Source organism: Ornithorhynchus anatinus, chromosome 8 (genome assembly GCF_004115215.2).
Source record: "Ornithorhynchus anatinus isolate Pmale09 chromosome 8, mOrnAna1.pri.v4, whole genome shotgun sequence".
NCBI classification, from domain to species: Eukaryota; Metazoa; Chordata; class Mammalia; order Monotremata; family Ornithorhynchidae; genus Ornithorhynchus; species Ornithorhynchus anatinus.
In genome coordinates, this window is record NC_041735.1 from 39,539,841 (window position 1) to 39,561,720 (window position 21,880).

Consider the following 21,880-nt stretch of genomic DNA (forward strand, 5'->3'; position numbering starts at 1 on the left):
AGATGGGGGCATGCAAGCCCCAAGCGATTACACTACAGCCCTCCTGGGAATCTAGCATCTACTGCCTTAGGGATGGGAGAACAAGAGCCGGATAGAGTTGAATTGACCAGTCACGGTGAGTCGTTGATTTGCTTTCCTTCTGTTCCTAGCGAAGAAGCTCTTCCCTAACTTTGTGGAGTCACCGAAAGCAGCAGTAGTAAGCCGTGAGTGATAAATGATGTAGTAGATAAAAACCGCATCCCTAGGCTCAGAAGTAAGAGGGGACTGTGCTGATAAATTCCAGTTAAGATCTGTTGCTTCCTGTCACCATATACTGGAATCCTGAAATGAATACTCTTACTTTAGAGGTTCCTAGGAAAAATCCCAACACTCAGAAGAAAATAGCTGGAAAAACAAGTAATCCTTTAATCTACTTATCACCCTCTCTCTGCCTCATTCTCTCCAGTCCTTGGTGTCTCTCTCACTCACTCTTTCCCTTTCTTCCCACCTCTCTGTCCCATTCTCCCCCCAACTCCCACCCTCCAGCCCCCACCATTCTCAACCCAAGGGGATATAATCTCTCCCACAGAGGAGCTTTCCCTTTTCTACACAGAACCCTTCCATCTTCTTTGGAAATCATATTCTCCACCTGTCCTCCCTGTAGGGACTGTTTAACCCCCTTGGCCTTTGGGAGGGTGAGTTAATTTCCAAATATTGGGATCTCCTTTACCCTAGGTGATCTCTTACCTAAAATGCAGTGTCTCTCTCAATGCTTGTATTTCCACAGTGGGGTTTTTCTTAGATCTTCCCATTCCGATGGCAGTCCTACCTGTGGGTATAGGCACGTGGCTCTGGGTTCCACATGTGCTCCTTTGGGAGCAAAGTGAGTCACTCCCATAGCTTCTTAGTACTGATTTTATTATGACTCCCCTGTAAGCTCAGGCACCGGAAAAGATGACTTCCCTTGGAGATCTTCATCATCTTGTAAATATTGGGAACTGCTTGCACTCAAAGTGGTGAAACATCTTGCTGACTTTGCAGTATGCACTGTCCTGGTTTATAAACCCTGTTAGCTGTGCTCAGTTCCCTGGGACAAAACTTGCAAGTGGCAGAGAGGCTTTTTTTTCCCCCTGAGGTCAGTCTTTGTGCTTTAAATTAAACAAATTCCACAAACACCAATTATTCCTACCTCCAATACTCAGTGGTTAACTCCCCCCTACAGTCTCCTGTTGACAGAAGGCAGATGGTTGAAAAGTGGACACTTCCCGCTGTGGCAGGAATCTGATAAAATATTAATTTATGGCGGCAGGGCAGGCTCGGGGGAGAGGGCTGGAGGTGGAATCTATCTTTATCCTGTCTCCTGCGTTGTATTGGAGATCTTGGCCTCTGGATGATTATCGCCATTTCACCTATGCCGTTAATACTGTATGCTATTTAAGGGATTATACAGGGGAAGAGATAATTATGCATAATGAATTCCCATCCAGCCTTTGCACCCTGACTGCCCCTCCCCTCTTTCCAGTCCCATTTTATACTAATGAAACTGGAGAAAGGGTAAGTGCTGTAATTACACCTGAGGTAATTGGAATTCTGCCTAATGGAAACCTCAGTACAACGAAACCAGACCAATAGATGGCAGATTGCTTCTACAGTGCAAAAGTCATTTTCATCTCCCAACTGCAGTCCTTCCAATGTAATTGTCACAAGGCTGAATAATTCACTTGATAAAAATGAATGAATTCAGAGCCGCTCCGATTGGCTGAGACTGCAGCAGTCTTGTCACTTTCGCCCATTAATGGCCCTAGAGATCACAGTGGCATCAGTGTTAATCATTTGAGATCCTTTAGGTTAGTACTTAATCTTTCCCTTGTGACCAAAATTATGCATGATACCGTGACTGTAGACTAGGATTCTCCCAGAATCCCACTTGGCTCTGTAGAACAGTCTGTTGTGCTTGTCATGTCGAAGCTGCAAATCAGAGCCAAGGCTGCAGAATTCATATTAGTAGATAGTTTTGTGTTTGCGTAAGACCTTATGACAGTGACGATGGTATTTATTAACCACTCACTATGTGTCAGGCACAGGGCTAAGCACTGGGCCAGGTACAAGATAAAGATAAGCTCCTCTAGGAGTTAATTACAGTTTTCTAGTTTTGCCTCCCCTCAATCTCTCTCTTAACTCCCAACCTCCACTCCCAAAGCAGATGCTCCATTCAGAACTCACTTATTCTTTGAAGTAAGATAAGTGAGAAGCAGCGTAGCTTAGTGGAGAGACCTGGGGGTCAGATGGACCTGGGTTCTAATCCCTGTTCTGCCACCTGTCTGCTCTGTGACCCTGGTCAAGTCACTTCACTTCTTTGTGCCTCAGTTACCTCATCTATTAAACGGGGATAGGGACCATGAGCCCCATGTGGGACATGGACTGCCTCCAACCTGATTAGCTCGTATCTTCTCCAGTGCTTAGAACAGTGCCTGGCACAGAGTAAGCAGTTAACAAATACCATAAAAAAAATGAGGGGTCGGAGCATATGGAACCAATCCTATTTTAAGGATACTGTAAGAAAGGTCTGTCTTAAGCAGCCACCAGCACCTCCCACCGCCGTTACCCAGAGCTTCTAAAGTAGGGCAGGATGGAATGGACCAAGATGGAAAGAAGTAGTTGCGCTGAGAAATATCATGAAGGAAAACTGAGAGTGAAGGAGACAGTCCTCCTAACTCCCTCCCTTTCAAACATGGCAGAGATTTTTTTCAAAACTATCCCCACACTGTAGGGCATGAAGCATCACCTCAATGTTGATGAAACCATCATTCCTCAATATCCTACATATGGGTTATCAGGGGTAAATTAGTGTCCTGGAGAGGCAGCTTGGCTCTGAGGTAATTACAGAAAAAAAAACAACAGACCAGAGATGGACTGGATTCATGGCTATTCTGAATATAGGTCACAGTTCTTGACTCACCTGGAAATAAGATGCCAAATGAAATTAAAAGGCAGGAAGGAACTTGAACACTTATTTTATTTGAAGTTAATGGTATGAATGGCACCTCTTTTGTTTTCAGTACCCTCTGCCAGTTTTTATTAAGTACCATATCCTGCTTCATGTTCTCATTTTAGCTAGCATCACTGAGTATTCAGAATCCAGTACTGACTTACTTTTTGCATGGGTATCTACCCATGTAGAGAACCGGAATAGGTCAAAAGCCAGGTCGCCCAGCCTGGATACCCCTGAAAAGTGTGGATTGCTGAAGATTTTTCTGATTCCACTGAATCTAGTTAGATTTTTCCTTGTACTTAGTAAAGCTGGGCAAGTCAGGTTTATCTTAAGAGGTCTCATGATCACAGGGTTTGTGAATCACCAACTTATTGAAGGCACTGTGCTGGTATGGGATAGAGCAGGATAAATGGTGCCTACCTTATGGGGACTGCCAATCCAAGACAAACATCTTTGACATGAACGTATACAACCAAGGTATATTCAGACAGTGCCTCAGTTGCCTTTCTTGAATAATGTGCATAACAACACTTAAACCCTCCCCACAGGCTAAATATTAGTTGTGGTATGAGGTTGAGTCTTGCTTGCTTAGAGAAAAGGAAGATTCACTGAAGATCTTAACTCTGCATTTTTCCTAAACCCCACTGCTAGCAAACAGTGATTTTTCTATAGGATTTGCAGCTGTGACTCAAAGTGGGATTTAAAGAATCAAATTAAAGGATTTTTGAGCTCATCCCCAGTCAGAGGCTAGAGTCAGATGGTTATTTATAGCTTTTAACTGTGTCCTTTTAATCCTAACATTTCTTTTTCCTTTTCAGAATCCACAGGTATCTTAAGTCCTTTTATAGCTAAGCAATGGCAGCAGTAGGCAATATAAACAATAAATGTAATTTGCAATAAAAGAACAGCGGCACTTGGCTATTATTTTAAACCATAAATCTAAAGGGAAAGTTCCTGCTAAAAAATGCTCTTTTCTTTTTGTAAATGATTTAAATTTAGGACTTTGAATCCTAACTGTCATTTGCCTTTTTTGGACAGAAGTGCAGGCCAGTAGCTTCCCAGTGGGTCTGATTCATTAGTCGCTTGATCATAGAGCACAAATATACAGGCATGGATTTCCCTTCAGCGTCTCTCTCCTGCCAAAACCCTCATAGCACAGAGAGTTTGTCCCCTTAATGTTGGCAAGAAAATGGCTCTGTTTCCTTTAGGACATAAAAACAGCCCCACAAATGGGGAGTTTGGGGTAGGCGGACCCTCTGGGGCAAGGAAAGTCAGTTTGGACTTTTTTAAGAACTGACTGGGAGGAGTGGCAACTTGTTGTTCACCCTCTGCTGTATTTTCTGAGCGATTTTAGTGTAGGATCCTTAACTTCTCTGGCTTCTATTTTACTCGATCCAAAGTGATGGTGCTGCTTGTCACGTATTTACATTAAACGATGACAGATTGGGAGTCAGAGGTCATGGGTTCGAATCCCACCTCTGCCACTTGTCAGCTGTGTGACTGTGGGCAAGTCACTTAACTTCTCTGTGCCTCAGTTACCTCATCTGTAAAATGGGGATTAAGACTGTGAGCCTCATGTGGGACAACCTGATAACCCTGTTTACCCCAGCACTTAGAACAGTGCTCTGAACATAGTAAGCGCTTAACAAATACCAACATTATTATGTACCGCCCTCTAGATTATTGCGCTAATGAAGGGAAGATGTGCCAGAGATAATGACCCAGATAAAGCAAAATAGGAGAGGGGTCCGGGTAGCAGGGGGAGAGGTGAGTTGAGGGCAACAGAGGCTGGAGAGCAGCCGTGGGCTGCACCCCTGGGGATGCGAAGGACAGATTTGCAACTGGGCAAAATTTAAAGGCTTTCTTTGGATAATTACAGATAATAGAGAGTTGACCAATTACTAATTAATTGCAGTTTGATTTTTTTCAACTGAACAATGATGACAGAAACTGCCCCTGACAGTAACTCCCACCCAACTCTGTTGCTGTCATCACTGAGCTTAAAATAGCTCCAACCATGTCATCCAGTAGGGAAGAAGGGTAAAGAAGTGCGCACCTGAAGGCAGAGACACACATATGAGCTCAAGCGAGAGCTAGTGGGGACAGATTTTAGGAGGGGGCTTCCTCTGCCCTGTCATGACCTTAATATGGCCCCATCTTCCCCAGTAATTTAAGATGGATTACGGTATATTTGTTATTACTAATTTGCACAGGCTTCACTTGTTTCTTTTGCTGATCAAACACCTCTCCCCTTTGGGATTGACTGAAGCAGAATACAATGTTCCCTCCAAGAACACAGTGCACACTTAAATGTTTCCCAGTGAAGATAGCTAAGGCTGAGGGTTTTTCTTCTGTTCCTTACACCTCCTATTGGTATTTGCTCTTTCCTAACATGGAATCAAAAGCAGAAGGTGGTCTGAGGGTATCCATGATCTCCCAGTTAAAGCGAATCTTTGAGTGACTCACTCTTTCTCTTTTCTGACCTGCCTTTTATGTGTTTTTAAGACTGAGGGGTTTTTGTGCCTCAAGCTTTATTTTTCAGAATCCCATCGAGGTCATAATGTCTGATTAATCTTTTGGTACAAGAATTAAGAAGGAAAAAGATTTCTGTTAATAACACCATTATAAATGGGACTAATTTGTTTTATCGTTGTTTACCCTATTTCATGATTTGATACTGAATCTCGGAGGAAAACCTCAATTACTGGTACTCAGCTTGTCTTGTGTTGGGCTTTTAATAATTTGCTTTCTAGTGAAATGCTTTTTTTATACAATCACATATGTTTCAGCTATTTATAGGCCCCAGACTTCATTTCCCTGCCAGGAGAGGTAAAAAAAAAAAATGAGGGGTTATTTGGAGATGTACTCATGCTTGTTTTCCCTGTCATCTCAACTTAATTTAATTTGTGTATCTCTGTAAAGGTGGTTTCACTTATTAATTAACAAGGGCAGATGGAAAAACGAGGGGAGGGCAGGAAGGAAACAGGTGACCATTATTTGTGAAATGTCTGTGGGCCAAATTAGAACCGGTTAAGGATACTAGAGGCCAAAAATGGTTACTTTGGATCCTTGTGCATGGAACATGTTTACCAACTCTGTTATGTTGTACTCCCCCAAGTGCTTAGTACAGTGTTTTGCAGACAGTAAGTGCTAAATAAATACTATTAATTGATGTGGATGGATGGAAGCTGAAAAATCCTTATGGGTAAAAGTGCCCCACAGCACTTAGGTACATATCTGTAGTTTATATTAATGTCTGCCTCCCCCTCTAGGCTGTAGGCTCATTGTGGGCAGGGAATGTGTCTGCTTATTGTTATATCATACTCTACCAAGTGCGTAGTACAGTGCTCTGCACACAATAAGCACTCAGTAAATACGATTGACTGAACTGCAGAAGAGGCAGAGCAGTTCAGAGCCTCAGGTTTTATATAGACCAGAAATGGACCTGGGAGCAGAATAGATGGTGGCTGAGGGGTAGGAAGGCTGTCAAATTGGGGTACAACCAGGAAAAAATGCTGCTTCCCACTCCCCTCTGGGTCCCCTCTGAGCTATTACTGCACGTGCTCATCCTGTGGTGATGACAGCCACAGACCCTGGGTTAATATTCTCCCTCCTTCTTTTTCTCCTTGTTTTGTGAAGATCGTTTCTCAGAGAAAGCTGTCCAAGTCCTTACTGAAGCACGGAAATACAGCGGGGAAATCCTCCATAACGGTAAGTTTCATTTAAGCAGTCATCTGGATGAGAGTAAGGTCAGGATTCTCTTGCTTGAATCAATTAGGGATGGGGTCAAGAGTACCGATAGTTAACTATCCACTTTCAGGATCTGATCATCCAGTTTGTGGATTACCAAGCCCCTTTGCAACATCCAGTCTCTTTTTGGAGCAAGAGGAGTCTTTCAATATTAAGAAAAGAGCATGCATTCATTGAATTCCTAGCTCCAAAATCTAACCTCTGAGGGAGTTGGAGAGAAACCCACAGTAATCCTAACTCTAAAGCAAGTCTTCTCCAGAACTGCTTTAAACGCTCACTTTAAATCTTAAAAGTAATGAATTGACGGCAGCGGAAGTTATATCATATTAAAAAATAAAGAGGTCAACTGTTCCCGGCAATGGGAATGAGCATCTGGCTATTCATTGAGTATCCCAGTGGTTTAAACATGTAAGGGGGCTTCAAAGCCCATTCCCTGATCAGGCCAAACCTTCATAGAGTGACTGTGCAACACCTTGGAGGTCTGTAAGGAAAATCCAAAACCAATGGGCAGGTGGTTGGAGGAGATTTTCACAAATTCAGTGTGCATACTGAGGGAGGTTCTGACTGAGACTTCAACCTCCCTCGATGGACTCACTTCGACAACTAGACAAAAAACCAACCTCCCTCAGGAGAACACTTTGTGCTATTATCTGGGTTGGGGACTGGGGAAAGAGAGATTCGGGACCATTACCAAATCTCCCAGAGCCTTATCCTGGCCTTGCCCCTCGAGAGCAAATTTCAGTGAGTCAGAACTCAGGCAACAAGTTATTTGCGATGTCTATTTAAAAATTCTGGTCTTGCATTCTTAGTCTCTTTCCTCTTCCCATCCATGCAATATCCCATCAAATACTTGTCATTTGTTAAAACCTAAGGGAACTATTTGAGATGGCGTCCTGGCTATTCTGTTAGCAGACCAAACATCAGCTAAGGTCAAGATTATTGATTCTGTGGACCCACCTTGTCTGTTTAGGCCTTAAGTGTAGCTTTTCATTTAGGTGATTGCTGAAGAATTATCCGGCAATGATGACTACGTTGAACTTTCCTTCAACGCCAGGAAATTAGATGACAAGGTAAAGTATCTAATATTAACTTTGTTGAGAGATGCTATTTAGCAACCTCAAGCATTTTAATAACATTTTCCCCCATAGCTATTTTATTCCTTTCACCAGTTTGATTAAACAGATTGGAGATTCCAGACCAATGTGGAAAATGAGGTTCCTGTCAAGTTGTGGAGCAAGTACAAAAGGGGGAAGGGATTGTAATTAAAACCAAGACAATTTAATTACATGGAGACCTCAATTAGTTTAAAAATGTCACCGATCAGAAGTGCTAAGACATGTGAGCTTTACCAGTCGCGGCATCAGATGAACAACATTCCAAAGAAGCAACAAAGAGGGAAAAAAAACCTCTGACACCATGACTCTTCTTTGTCTAAAATCCTCCCTTCCGGCCCAGACTATTTCTGGTACATGTGAAGAAATTGAAATCTCTGGGCTGACTGACCCAATCACAGTTCAGGCCAATTTTGTAGACCCCAGTTATCTGGATAATATTTTGAGTAGACCCAGTCTTGGAGTTTGGGATGAGTAGACAGGTCCTTTTCTGTCTCCTGTTTAGATTCTATTTATTGCTGTTGTCTTTGTCTGTCTCCCCCGATTAGACTGTAAGCCCATCAATGGGCAGGGACTGTCTCTATCTGTTGCCGATTTGTACATTCCAAGCGCTTAGTACAGTGCTCTGCACATAGTAAGCGCTCAATAAATACTATTGAATGAATGAATGAATCAGGGTGGCCACTGCGGGGGTTTCGTTACCCACTCTAGGCTCGCAGAAGCTGAGAGCTAGAGAACATTGGGTTTGGAATCAAAAGACCTGGATTCTAGTCCATGTCTGCCCTGGTGTGCTCTGTGCTCTCGGCCAAGTCACTTTGCCTCTCTGTGCTTCAGTTTCCTTTTTTAAAACGGGAAGAGGATGCCTACTGTCCCTGCATCTTAGTTTGTAAGCCCCATATGGGACTCCAGTTTAGTTTTCTTGGATCTTCCCCAGCATTTAGAAGCCCAGTGCCTGATCAAAAGAAGCTTATGTGAGACAACTTGAGAAGAATCTTTTCTCTTGGCTATCTACTTGCCTTGAGCAGTATAAAACTATGTTTTACTCAAGTCGATAGATGTTGAATAGCTCCTGAATGTTGTAGATAGATTTTGGAAGCTGCGCTCTTCTTGCAAACTACTGGGAGAAAGCGTAACCAGTGAGGAATTGCTTATTGCTTCCCTGAGAAAAGTTATCATCCTCGTTGTGGGCAGGGAGCTTGTCTACTAACTCTATTGTATTGTACTCCCCCGAGCACTTAGTACCGTCCACTACACACAGTAAGCACTTAGTAAATACCAGTGATTGACTGAGTGGTTGATTCTGTCCTGAAATGAGCATTCCCTACTCCTAGAAAATCAGAGAGTCAGATTACCCCTGCGGCTAAGTTCCCCTTAGCGGCAGTAATGTAATATATAGTAATATAATGTAGGGGATCCTAGTGAGAGGCATCACTGCCGCAGGGCACTAAATGACTCCCTGCCGTGTCCTCCGAGGGACAATGCTTCCCTAGGCACCTCACACGATAGGGATCCTAGTGAGAGGCATCACTACCGCAGGGCACTAAACGACTCCCTGCCGTATCCTCCGAGGGACAATGCTTCCCTAGGCACCTCACACGATACTGGAAACGAGGCTGTCACTGAGAGGTTCTGCCTATACAGCACAGAGTGAAATGGGGAGTTGCCAATTATCTGGCCAATTTGACTGCTAAATACGATTCCTTGGAACCTGAAATTTTCCAGTTTGGCTGCCTCCATTAATCAAATTAGCAAAGTAATAAATGGCTCAGCCTTTTCACTTTGTGACTTGTAGACACATCTTTGCATAGTCCCTGTTTTTCACCTTGTTGGGAGGCACCTGCATCTATCTCGGCCACTCTCCCTGGGAGTTTCACAAGATGGCCTCAGATGATGTTTATGTGCTGATGCCCTGAAGTGACTTTCTCAATGCCGTCATCAACTGCCCTGGCAATATGTGGCATTTACTTGATGGCATGTAGTGACTTCATCCCATTAAGGATTTACTCAAAGACTTCTAAGTTAAGACATCGTTACCCAGGTTACAACATAACAGGGTTCAGGTTGTTTATTAGAGGGCTTTTCTGCTCTGGGGTGTTTGATCAATTTCTCTTTGTCCAAATACTGCAGGAGAGGAAAGGAGAAATGAAGAGGAAGAGTGAGAGAGGAGAGAGAGAGAGAAAAAGCGCACGCACACACACACACACACACACACACACACACCCATTCTTTTTCTTGCTGCCTTGGAGAAATGGTATCTTTCTCAGTTGTACAGACTTCCCAGTCTCTAGCTTGATTCCCATTGCCACATTTCTGCTCTTTTGCTACCCATCAAACAGTGGAACGAAATTCCTGGTAGGACCCAAATGATCTCTTGGGATTTTGAGAAGTCAGGGATAGAGACGGCAGACATCGGCTGTATCCCCTCCTCTAAGATCCTTACTTCTGCCAAGCAGTTGTCACAGCGCACTAGATTTGTGGCATTCAACTATGGGTTCCATTAGGTGGGGCAGCCTCATGGAGTGAGTGAGGTTGCAAGGGTCAGTCACTCAAGGTACTCGGTGTTTGGGTCTAAGATCCATTAGACAGGTGACAATAACATCTCTGATCAGAAACTCTCTGCAGAGAAGTTAATATTTAGAGACTCTCCCTTAGATGGAAGTGAATTAGTGGACTAAGAATTAGGATGCAGTTTCTATCCAGAAATGGAAGCTCAGCTCTCCCTGTAATGCACAGCACACTACATCATCATCATAATATTTAAGCGCTTACTATGCTCCAAGCACTGTTCTAAGCACTGGGGAAAGTACAAGATTATCAGATCAGACGCAGTGCCTGTCCCACATGGCGCTCAAAGTCTTAATTTCCATTTTACAGATGAGGGAACTGAGGCATAGAGAAGTTAAGTGACTTGCCCAAGGTTACAAAGCAGACATGTGGCAGTGATGAGATTAGAACCCACATCTTCTGACTTCTAGGGCTATGCTCTTTCCACTAGGCTATGCATGTTTACCTCTATGTAAAGTCATTGTTCCTTGTCATTCAAAGTTGTTTATGCTCTGAAATCGTTAACCCAGAAAGAAGGAATTGGATAGGGAAGGTTTTCTTGCAGCAAAAAAAAATAAAAATCAAGAAACACAAACCTTAGAAAAGTCTTTCAGCGGTCATATTATTTACTTCCCGATCTCCATACATTAACCTGTTTATTCTAACCCTTTAGAAAAGAGCACCTTTTCATTAAGAGCTCATCAGAAGAATAGCCCGAGTCTCTCTCAAGAGCCCATTCTAGCCTGAATGCTCCTTCCCAACTCTAAAAGCTAATTCTCTCTTGTTGAACTCTTCCACTTGGCAAGTGAGTGCTGGGTATGCTCACCCTTGGTGAATCCAGAAAAATCAAACTCCCTGTTTGGTTTGTGAGGCTGTCTCTGTAGAGGAGGCGGTAGATGAAGAATCTGGGACAGAAAACAACTGATCGAATTAAGGGCACGAGGAGACTGAAGGGTAGGTGGGCTCTCATTCTCTGTTCAGACAAACCAAAATCCAGGAGCTAATTCTGAATGAATGGAAGCCAGGAGAGAGGAGATCATATTTTAGAAGCAAGGAGCAACTAAGTTTTCCCCTTTTAATGTAACCCATTTAGCTCAGCGAGGCTCTTTGTGCTTAAAGATTTCTGCTGAGAACTCTTCACAGCAGCATGCTGACTTCCAAAAGCGTTATTGTTGCATTCGCAGCAAGCTGGCAATTACCATAGCAAGTAGCTGTACTTATTGAATACAATCATCAGTTTTAAGCTCTCATTTTCTCTCTCTTGGGGAATGGTTTATGTCACTATCCGGGAGGTGACACCCCTTAACCTGGTTCGTGCCCATGAAATACAGGAAAGGGCCTCATTTTGGTTATCTTCATCACCAACCCCTAACTTACTGAGAACTTTTATGGGCATAGTGGTGGGTAGGAAGGAAAGTTCTCCAAGTTCCCAAGTGTTGCATTTTGCCTCCTGTGTTCTAAGCTCAAAGCCGACTCGGTATGAGGCTACCTTAAATACCGGCAAAAATAAGGTGGTGAATTGGGCTTTGTGCCCTCTTTTTTGTAAAACATTTTTACTGAGGCTGAACGTAATTAAACTGTCTATCTAATTCATTCCTTCTTGATTGCCCTGAACTGCCACGACAGTGTGACTGCCTAACCAACAAAAGTTAAAAATTCTGTGCGACTCAATGTAGCCATTGAAACGGTGACTCTAAAATTAGATTGAAAAAGTCCTAACCCCAGCTAAGTGTTTTTCCTGCCCATGATCCCTTTGTGTTAAACCATTTTTGTTTAAGGAGAATGCTCACCCACATAACTATTTTAATTCTGACCCAAGATTAATGAGACACTAAAATAGCTTCTCTTTTTCATGAAAGCACTCTTATCTTACATTTCTACTCTAAATTCACCCATTCCTCTTGACTTTAAATCTATGTTAGAAGCATTTGATCACTGCATTCATGTATTTCCACTGGGAATTTGCTTCCAGGTGGACTGAATTTGTTAAATTTCAAAGGCTTAATTTTGTCCTGCCAGAGCGGACAAAGAAAAAGAACAAAATTCCATTCCTAGGGTCTTGGAAGGAGGGATGGGGGCCAGTCAGTAGTATTTATTGAGTACCTACTGTGTGCAGAGCACTTTACTAAACACTTGAGAGAGTACAGTACAACAGAGTTAGTAGACACATTGCCTGCCCACCATGTGCTTACAGACTAGAGGATGAATTTATAGTGCAAAGTGTTATTCAGAGGTAATATCGTTTCTCACCGATAGCTTCTGGCCTGGGGATTGATATCTATTCCTGATACCTTCTGCAGAAACACCTTTGGTTCACATTGGGCAAGTAGATGGTGTCCCAATGGGAAATATTCTCTCTGGCATTGTGGAGGCTTCTCATAACTCTAAGTTTTTCCCCATAGAGATGGAGGATGAAAAGTTAAGTCCATTTTTTGGATTGCTAATCCTCTGAAACACAGCCAGACAGCTGAGAGCTCAGTATATCCCTTAGTCGTGAAGGGAAGCAGCACAACCTAGTAGAAAGAGCACGGCTCTCTGAGTTAAGGGAACAGAGTTCTAATCCTGAACCCCCACTTGACTGCTTTGAAATCTTGGGCAGGTCACTAAACTTGTCTTTGCCTCAGTTTCCTTATTTGCAAAATGGGGATTAAATACCTTTTCTCCCTCCCCCTTAGACTGGGAATCCCAGGTGGGACAAGGAATGTCTCTGACCTGATTATCCTCTACGTACAGTAAAAGCTCAATAATTACCATTGGTTTTCTGTTGAGGAATTCAGAGGATTAGCTGGGGTGAAATTAATTGGAACTCAGGAATTCATTCAGTAGTATTTATTGAGCGCTTACTATGTGCAGAGCACTGTACTAGCGCTTGGAATGTACAATTCGGCAACAGATAGAGACAATCCCTGCCCAATGATGGGCTTACAGTGAATCTAATTCATTCTTTCTCTCTCTCCCTTCCCCACTTTAGGATTTCTTCAGTAAATCTGATCCATTTCTGGAAATCTTCCGCATGAACGATGATGCAACTCAACAGCTTGTTCACCGAACTGAGGTAAGAAAAATGACCCGGGTGTTTGTGGTGTGATTTCATGTATGGCAGTCAGTAAAGGGCTGCACTGATCTGCATCTTGGCTCAGTGTCAAAATATACTCCCCACAGTGTTCCAGAGTCTGGGATTTATGGGGCAGGTCTCCAGCCCCCGATGGGCCACAAGACCAAAAGAGAGGAGAGAGAGAGAATTTAAAGTGAAGGTTAATGCTTTCATGAGAATTTTCTAGGTCATTTGAACTGAATTTCAGTGTTCCATTTTACCACTTCCTAACTCAAATAAGTGTCTTTCAATTCATTCTCATAAGAAATGCAAACTTTAATTTCAGGGAAAACTCATATCTACATTTTCCTAAGGACTTGTTCAACCACCAAAACTTATATCCTTCCAAAAAGTGATGATTAACCAGCTATTTACACTGAAACTCACAACTATTAAATTTCACTGGCCTTAGGAAAAAGAGGAAAAATTCAGCCTGAGTGGAGATTTGATAGGGGCAGGAAAGCACTTATTCAGCCTTGATTTCCTTAGTTGTCCTTCAGACTTCTAGAAGATGGTTGGGGGTGGAGTGGAGAGGTGGTCACACTTGAGCTTTGACTTCTTGTTCAAATTCAAACGTAGAGGGTAAAATCTCCCCATGGGCTTTGGGGAGAAGGCGGTTCAACAATACAACACACACAGTCCCTGCCCACAGTGAGTTTACAGATGTGGGTGACCCCCAAATCTAAATCTTCACCCAGTCTCTCACCTCTTTCACAAACTCATATCTTCTCCTGGCTCAGGGCCATCTCCACCTAATTGTCCCACCAACACCTATAGCTCAAGGTGTCCATAACTGAACTCCTCATCTTCGCTACTTAGACTGTGAGCCCCATGTGGGACCAGATGATCTCATATCTACCCCAGCACTTAGTACGGTGTCTGACACATAGTAAGCGCTCAACAAATGTCATTATTATTACTAACAGAATATATATGGAAATTCATAAATTATACCTGCCAAGTCAATCATTTTGCCCAGCTACTTTGTGGTCTCCCCCCCCCCCCCCCCCCCCCCCCGCTTTCATGGCCCTGGCACTTAACAGGTAGACTCTGGCTTTTGCCATAGTAGAGGCATTAGATAACTAGTTTGATTGTTGAATGAATAATAGACCATCATGATTTTGGTGATTGTTTTTAATTTTTTTTGACAATCTAAAAAGGAGATTGTTTTTCTAAATTTATTATTTGTCCATTTTTGGTCTCCCGAAGCACATTCTTTCTCCGTGCACCCCAAAAAACATCAAGTGAAGTCATCAAGCGAAGCTTCTTGAAGCAGCATGGCTCAGTGGAATGAGCACGGGCTTGGGAGTCAGAGGTCATGGCTTTGAATTCCAGCTCTGCCACTGTCTGCTGTGTCACTGTGGGCAAGTCACTTAACTTCTCTGTGCCTCAGTTACCTCATCTGTAAAATGGTGATTAAGACTGTGAGCCTCACGTGGGATAACCTGATTACCCTGTATCTACCCCAGCGCTTAGAACAGTGCTCTGCATATAGTAAGCGCTTAACAAATACCAACATTATTATTATTATTATTGGGGCCACTTATCTCCCCTCTCTCCCCCATGCCAAATAAAAGACCTTGCTGACCCAGTTTTGGAAAACACTGATCTAGCACCGGCCATGGATCTTTCATTCCAGTCCTCTTTTATAGCATGCCTAATCATAAATAGCCTCGAGGTGATGCACATTAATATTGTTCTTCATTAAACAGCCCGGGCCATGTATGCAAGCCAAGCAGATTGCCGCAAGAATCTCAACCGTAATAATCCCCCATTGAACAGGCTTTGGGAAAGATTTACCTCTCTGGCTTTTCTTCATTAAGGAACCTCCTTCTGATGAATGTCCTTCCGTGAGAGTCGCAATAATTTTTCCAGCAGTTTTTATTTTGAAATGTGCAAATGTCAAAACATTTTCTCTTTTCCTCTCCGTTCTCTTTTCTCAGGTTGTGATGAATAACCTGAGCCCAGCCTGGAAAGCATTCAAAGTATCTGTAAATTCTCTGTGCAGTGGAGACCAGGACCGTCGATTAAAGGTCAGAGATCTGTCTGAGCTGGATAAATATTCTTTCCCCCGCTCTCCCCTTCACTGTACAGTTTTCAAATGAGATGACTACCCATAATTTTCTGCTCTTATGGCTGGGCCAGTGGGCAGTGGAATGAGAGTTTGGAGATGCCTGAGATGAAAAACCAGAATTCACTTCTGCATTCTGCATTAGCCATTGAGGAAGGGCTATGATCTCTCCCTGTTAATCCAACGGTTAAGTCAGAGAAATAATTTTCTTGAGCCTGCTGAAGCTAAACTGTATGTGTTCTTGACTGAGAAATCTGAGTCTGGAACTAGCAAGGCATTTCATTCAGAAAAGGGTATCTTGCAGACCCCCCAAAATACCCTTTTGGCATCAGTGGTTTAGATATTTTTGCCTGAGTTATCTGGAAAACTGAAGTTAAAGTCTATCTGTAGAACACACATTAAGCAAAGTGAATGGAAGCTTGTTTCACCGAGATTACGTGGGATGGCAGACGCATGAGATGTCAGATAAATGATTATAGTTTGCGTCTCTGAGTTGCCTTTGAATGTTGAATGAGTCTTGTAGAATAAATAATCATGAGAACAAATGTAGGTGTCTTTTGGCATAAACAACTTTTTTGTGTGTTCTTGAAGTCCTACAAATTAATCTAAGGAGGCTGTAGTAGATCGTCACTTTCCTCTCTCCCCTGCCTCCCTCCTTCCGTCATCAACCTAGCCATGTGACTTTCAGGAAGGGAAATACATTCATCAATGGTATTTTTCGAGTGCTTACTGTGTGTAGAGTACTGTGCTAAGCACTCGAGAGAGTCAGTAGACACAGTGAGCTTCTATCCTGGTCTACCACAGTTTTCAGCCCTATCCTCCCATAATTTCGAGGGCCAGCTTTGATTTCTGGAGGGAGTTGGTGCTGGATAACGTTGGAGAAAATGATAGGTAACTCCAGGTACCTCTCGGGTCAGTTTCCCATGTCTGTTTTCTCCCCATGTCCGTTTTCACAGCCAGGGCCTCATGAGACCATATCACCTCAGGTCCTCCTGCTGGAAAAAAACTTCTTCTGAGCCCAACATCAGGCAATTTAAAAAAAAAAATTGATGTATCCTACTGGGATGGGTGGGTAGGAGGGGAAATTGGGGTTTAAGCACATTGGGTTTTTCGTCAAAGTGTTGTGATTCCAAAACATGAACACCCTCTGTTGGGAAGTCAGAGGGTTAGTTAGAATGCATCCCATAAGAGGAGCAAGAAGCCAAAGCAGGAAGAAATTATATTGGGGGGAAGATAGAGAGAAGGATAGAAAAGCTATAAGTGATTGCCATGAAACCAAGTACAGTTGCTTCCCAAAGAAACACTAGGAAACAGAAGGAGTCTGTGATGTAGTGGTGCACTCTGGAGGACAGCCTCCTTGTGGTCTGAAAGAGTGAAAGAGTGCTTTCACCTGCCCAAGTCCCTAACTTGTCCGGAGAAGGGACGCAGGCACCAGTTTGAAGAGAGCCTCCACTCACGAGGTAGCGAGAAAGGAAGGGTGGGAGGGTCAAAAGGACAAAAATTCCCAAAATGAAATGAGATGAAAAGGGAAATTTGCAAATAGTGCAAATTTGTTTTAAAAGAATTCTGTTTCCTCTGCGGAGTAGCAGCCTTTTGAAGGGGTAGGGGGGAATGTAGGGAAGGCTGAGGAAACAAGACATCAAGCACTGTTTGCAGGCAAAGTGTCTCCAGGGATGGGCAAGGGAACAGCTCAGGACAAGTTGTCAGGCAGAGTTTTGCTTGATTCCGGGACTGATGTTTTAATCCAGCGGGACACATGGACAAATGCAGCTACCCTGGAAGGCTGACGGGGCTTTATTGATTTTGTGTGCACTATCCATTTAATACTCTAAATAAGGCTATCCCCATCAGTTTGCTTAAGAGCAACGTAGACCAAATCCGCACACAGCAACATAATCTCTCCCTCTCAGTGTCATTATGTGTCCTGACTTGTGGAAGCGGAAACAAGAGGTCCTTCTGTTACACTGGCCTGAAAGAACTGATCATGGTCTTACCATTTTGGACTCACTACAGGTGGTACATAACATTCCTTTATGATTCTCAAGGGAATTAATTAGCAAGTAGTCATCACGTGGTGAATTCATTTTGGCCACAGCATTAGGATTTAAGTCAAGGAGCTTTCAAATGAAGTCAAGAGCACCGGTGCTTTTTGGTAGTCTAAGGGAGCCAAGGCAAGGAAATACATTCTCAATTAGTTTGAGGAAGTGAATAATAATATTTGTGGTATTTGTTAAGCACTCGCTATGGTAACCAAGCACTGTATTAACCCCTAGAGTAGATACAAAATAATCAGGTCAGTCCCTGTCCCGCAAGGGGCTCACAGTCTAAGTAGGAAGAAGAGGTATTGAATTCCCATTTTACAAAAGAAGAAACTGAGGCACAGAGAAACTAAGCGACTTGCCCAAGATCATACAGAAGGCAAGTAGCAGAGATATTAGAACCCAGGTCTTCTGATTCCCAGGCTTCCTAGGGCAACTAGGCTCTCTCTCTCTGCAAAAGACAGAAGAGACAAGCCAAGGGCTCTGAATTTCCTGAAACACCCCATAGGTGGTTAGTTGAGCTACAAGTCGGCATCCAACTCCCGTGTTCTCACCTAAGAGGGCCTCCACACTCAGTCTGGGCCTCCACACTCAGTCTGGTACCCTAGTGGACATCTCTTCTTCTCCAGAATACTGCTTCATTCAGAGTCTCTAAGCATCCAGCATCATTCTGTGCTTCTGAAATGAACAGAAATTTTTGCTGTGCATTTACTACTTGAATCATTATTTCCCCAAGCCTGGTGATACGTTTCTTTTCTCTCTTTGACTGCATCAAGGCAGTCGGCCAAGTGTACATATTATTTGCACCATTGCTAAAGTTTCATTAAGAAAAGATTTCTTCACCGAGAAGCAAAAGATAGGGTAATTTATCACTTTCCTACACTGTTACTGGAGCTTGATTCATACGTCATAAAACCGTGGTTACAACTTAATGAAAATCTAAACGTGTTTGTCAATTACTGTCCCCTTTTGGGCTGGTAATTATTGGAATTAACCTTTAGCCAAATTCCCCAAAACAAAAATTGGCTACCACCCAAAATAGAAATATTAAAACAATACTAACAATAAAATGCTAAAACTGTAACACTGGAAATAGTAAGCCCATTTTTTCCATTATTCTCTAGACAGAACTGTCTTAACCTGGCATTGTGTTGAATAAAGAGGTTAAAAAGCTACAGCATGGTGGAAATCTGTACAGTGGCAATGCTTTTCTTCCAAACAGCCCACCAAGCTGAATTTTTCTACTCTTCAAAGCCAGAGGAATCAAGTTCAGCAGATACTCAGGACACACCAACAGTATTCTCCATGTACTTCCTATAATTCCAACAAAACTGCCTATTGATCTTTGAATTCCCCACTGAAGTCCTTGCAACAATAGAAGGGTAAAATACTGTTCCAGCATGTGATAGTGAAGGTAGGAAGAGAAGCAGCATGTTCTTTTGGAAAGAACACGGGCCTGGGAGTCAAGGGACCTGGGTTCTAATTCCAGCTCCACCATTTTTTTCCTCTGTGATCTTGGGCAAGCCACTTAACTTCTCTATGCCTCAGTTCCCTCATCTGATTCAAGAAGCGGCATGACAGAGTGGATGGAGCACGGGCCTGGGAGTCAGAAGGTCATGGGTTCTAATCCCGGCCCTGCCGCTTCTCTGCTCTGTGACCTGGCAAGTCACTTCACTTTTTCAAGCCTCACTTGAAATGGGAATTTGGACTGTGAGCCCATCTTGTGACAGGGACTATATCCATCCTGATTTGCTTGTATCCACCCCAGCGCTTAGAACAGTGCCAGGCACGTAGTAAGCGCATAACAAATGCCATAATTATTAATACTTCTTCTCCCTCCTCGTGAGACCGTAAGTCTCATGTAATAATGTTGGTAGTTGTTAAGCGCTTACTATGTGCAGAGCACTGTTCTAAGCGCTGGGGTAGATACAGGGTAATCAGCTTGCCCCACGTGAGGCTCACAGTTAATCCCCATTTTACAGATGAGGTAACTGAGGCACAGAGAAGTTAAGTGACTTGCCCACAGTCACACAGCTGACAAGTAGCAGAGCCAGGATTCCAACCCATGATCTCTGATTCCCAAGCCCAGGCTCTTTCCACTGAGCCACGCTGTAGGACCTGATTATCTAGTATCTACCCCAGTGCTTAGTACAGTAGTTGGCACATAGTATGCACTTAACAAATGCCACAATCATTATTATTATTAGTGTCCATCCTAATTAGCAAACACATTCTAGTTGGAAAAAAACCCCTTAAAGGAATCATTAGTATTAAGTAGCTAAGAGCCCAATCTCCACTTTGTATAACATGAGCTTCCTCGATAGGAAGTCCTAGGACAAAGGCCCGCAACCTGTTCTTGCAGAGTCATGTAAGATGAAGCCTTTGAGAATCTGGAGAACAAAAAGTCAATCATACAGTTTAAATGGAAGAGGGATTGCCTAGGCCCAGATGTGTGGGAGTCAGAGGTCGTGGGTCTAATCCCAGCTCCGCCACTTGTCAGCTGTGTGACTTTGGGCAAGTCATTTAACGTCTCTGTGCCTCAGTTACCTCATCTGGAAAATGGGGGTTAAGACTGTGAGCTCCACGTGGGGACAACATAATTACCTTGTATCTACCCCAGCAGTTAGAACAGTGCTTGGCACATAGTAAGTGCTTAACAAATACCAGCATTATTATTATTAGAACTCAGACTACTTATCACCCCATGTTAAGAGGCCAGCCAGGATCCAGTTGCTAGATCTGTGAAGCCCTAGCAATCATGAGTGAATCAGATTCCTGAACCAAATGTTGGACAAAGTCAAGATTTAAAAATCGGTGTGACTACTTGGAAGAATAGCAACAGAAAATAGAAAAGCCAAGGTTTACAGAAAGCTATTTAAAGCTACTGAGGGGGAAATCTGCAAATGCAAAGGTTGAGTGCCTGATTACCAGAAACAACTCACCATATGCTTGGCCACGTGGCCACCCTAAGGCTTTACTTGGGGGAAGTACATGGAAAAGGTTTTTGACTAAAATAACCCAAATTTAGCTCTCTGTAAGCTCTCTTTTTATCCCAGGTGTAGCTTAAACAGGGAGAGATACAGTACTTTATGGAAGAGCAGATCAGAGTACCTGCATTCTAATCATGGCTCCGCCACTTGTCTGTTGTGTAACCTTGGACAAATCACTTATTTTCTCTGTACCTCAGGTACCTCATCTGTAAAATGAGGGGTTAAGACATTGAGCCCCATAAGGGACGGATTGGGTCCAATGCGATTACTTTGTATCTACCCCAGCACTTAGGGGTTTTTTTTGTTGTTGTTGGTATTTGTTAAGCGCTTTCTATGTGCCGAGCATTTTTCTACGCACTGGGGTAGATACAGGGTAATCAGGTTACCCTACGTGAGGCTCACTGTCTTAATCCTCATTTTACAGATGAGGTAACTGAGGCACCGAGAAGTGAAGTGACTTGCCCAAAGTCACACAGCTGACAGGTGGCGGAGCCTGGATTAGAACCTATGACCTCTGACTCCTAAATCCGTGCTCTTTCTACTGAGCCATGCTGCTTGCCTGGCACATAGTAAGCTCTTAACAAAGAAAAAAAAGTACCAAGAGTAGGTCAGAAACACTAAACTCAGCAGAGTTTAACCTGAGATGACATCTTCAAACTCCTGATATAGAAGCCAGGCTCCCCCCCCCAGAATGTCCCAGTAGCTTCTTGGAAGTGTAGACAGGCAGTCAGACCCCTGCCGCCCAGGGCTTTGTAATTCGTGTTTCCTTTCTTGCAGTTCTCCTCACCAAGTTATTTTTGGTTGGTTGGTGGGGTTTTTTATGGCATTTGTTAGGCACTTACCATGTGCCACGCACTGTTTGAAGTTTACCTGAAGGGATTTGAAAGTATGCCACTTTGGCAGTGACTTCTTATAGCTTTACCTCTGTGCCTCTTAATCCGGGAAGCGGAGGTGGCCGCAGTGATTGGGGAGCTTGGGAAGAAAAGCTAACGAAACTCCTCAGACTATCGAAATTGTGATTATGACTAAATGTTAATAAAGGAGGCGGATTGTGATGGTTGAAGAGAGTGAAAATATCGTACCGCATTCGTGTGGCATAATTTCAAGCGTTGGAGCATACCCCTTGGTTGAGATTATTACTATGGTTTGTGCTTTTCTGTTAACAGAAACATTAGCTTATTCTGGTTTCCATTAGTTTTTTTGAATGTCAGCGGCTTCATAGTGCATTGCACTGACTTGTTAGCATCAGCAGTTGGAAAGGTGTTTTGAATTCTTTATTTCATTTCCTGGGTCTGTGAAAATGTTACTT

The 21,880-nt window shown here is 43.2% G+C and overlaps 1 protein-coding gene across 4 annotated transcripts in view; it reads left to right on the plus strand.

The window, feature by feature from the left end:
• The window catches only part of CPNE4 (copine 4), a 426,330-nt gene that overhangs the window by 328,840 nt on the left and 75,610 nt on the right, over window positions 1–21,880 (plus strand). For all 4 annotated transcript variants that reach the window (XM_029070548.2, XM_039912979.1, XM_029070547.2 and 1 more), the window contains 4 exons: window positions 6,611–6,682; window positions 7,717–7,791; window positions 13,349–13,432; window positions 15,415–15,504. In XM_029070548.2, the coding sequence (XP_028926381.1) occupies window positions 6,611–6,682; window positions 7,717–7,791; window positions 13,349–13,432; window positions 15,415–15,504 (321 nt within the window). The remainder of the gene's footprint in view (window positions 1–6,610; window positions 6,683–7,716; window positions 7,792–13,348; window positions 13,433–15,414; window positions 15,505–21,880) is intronic.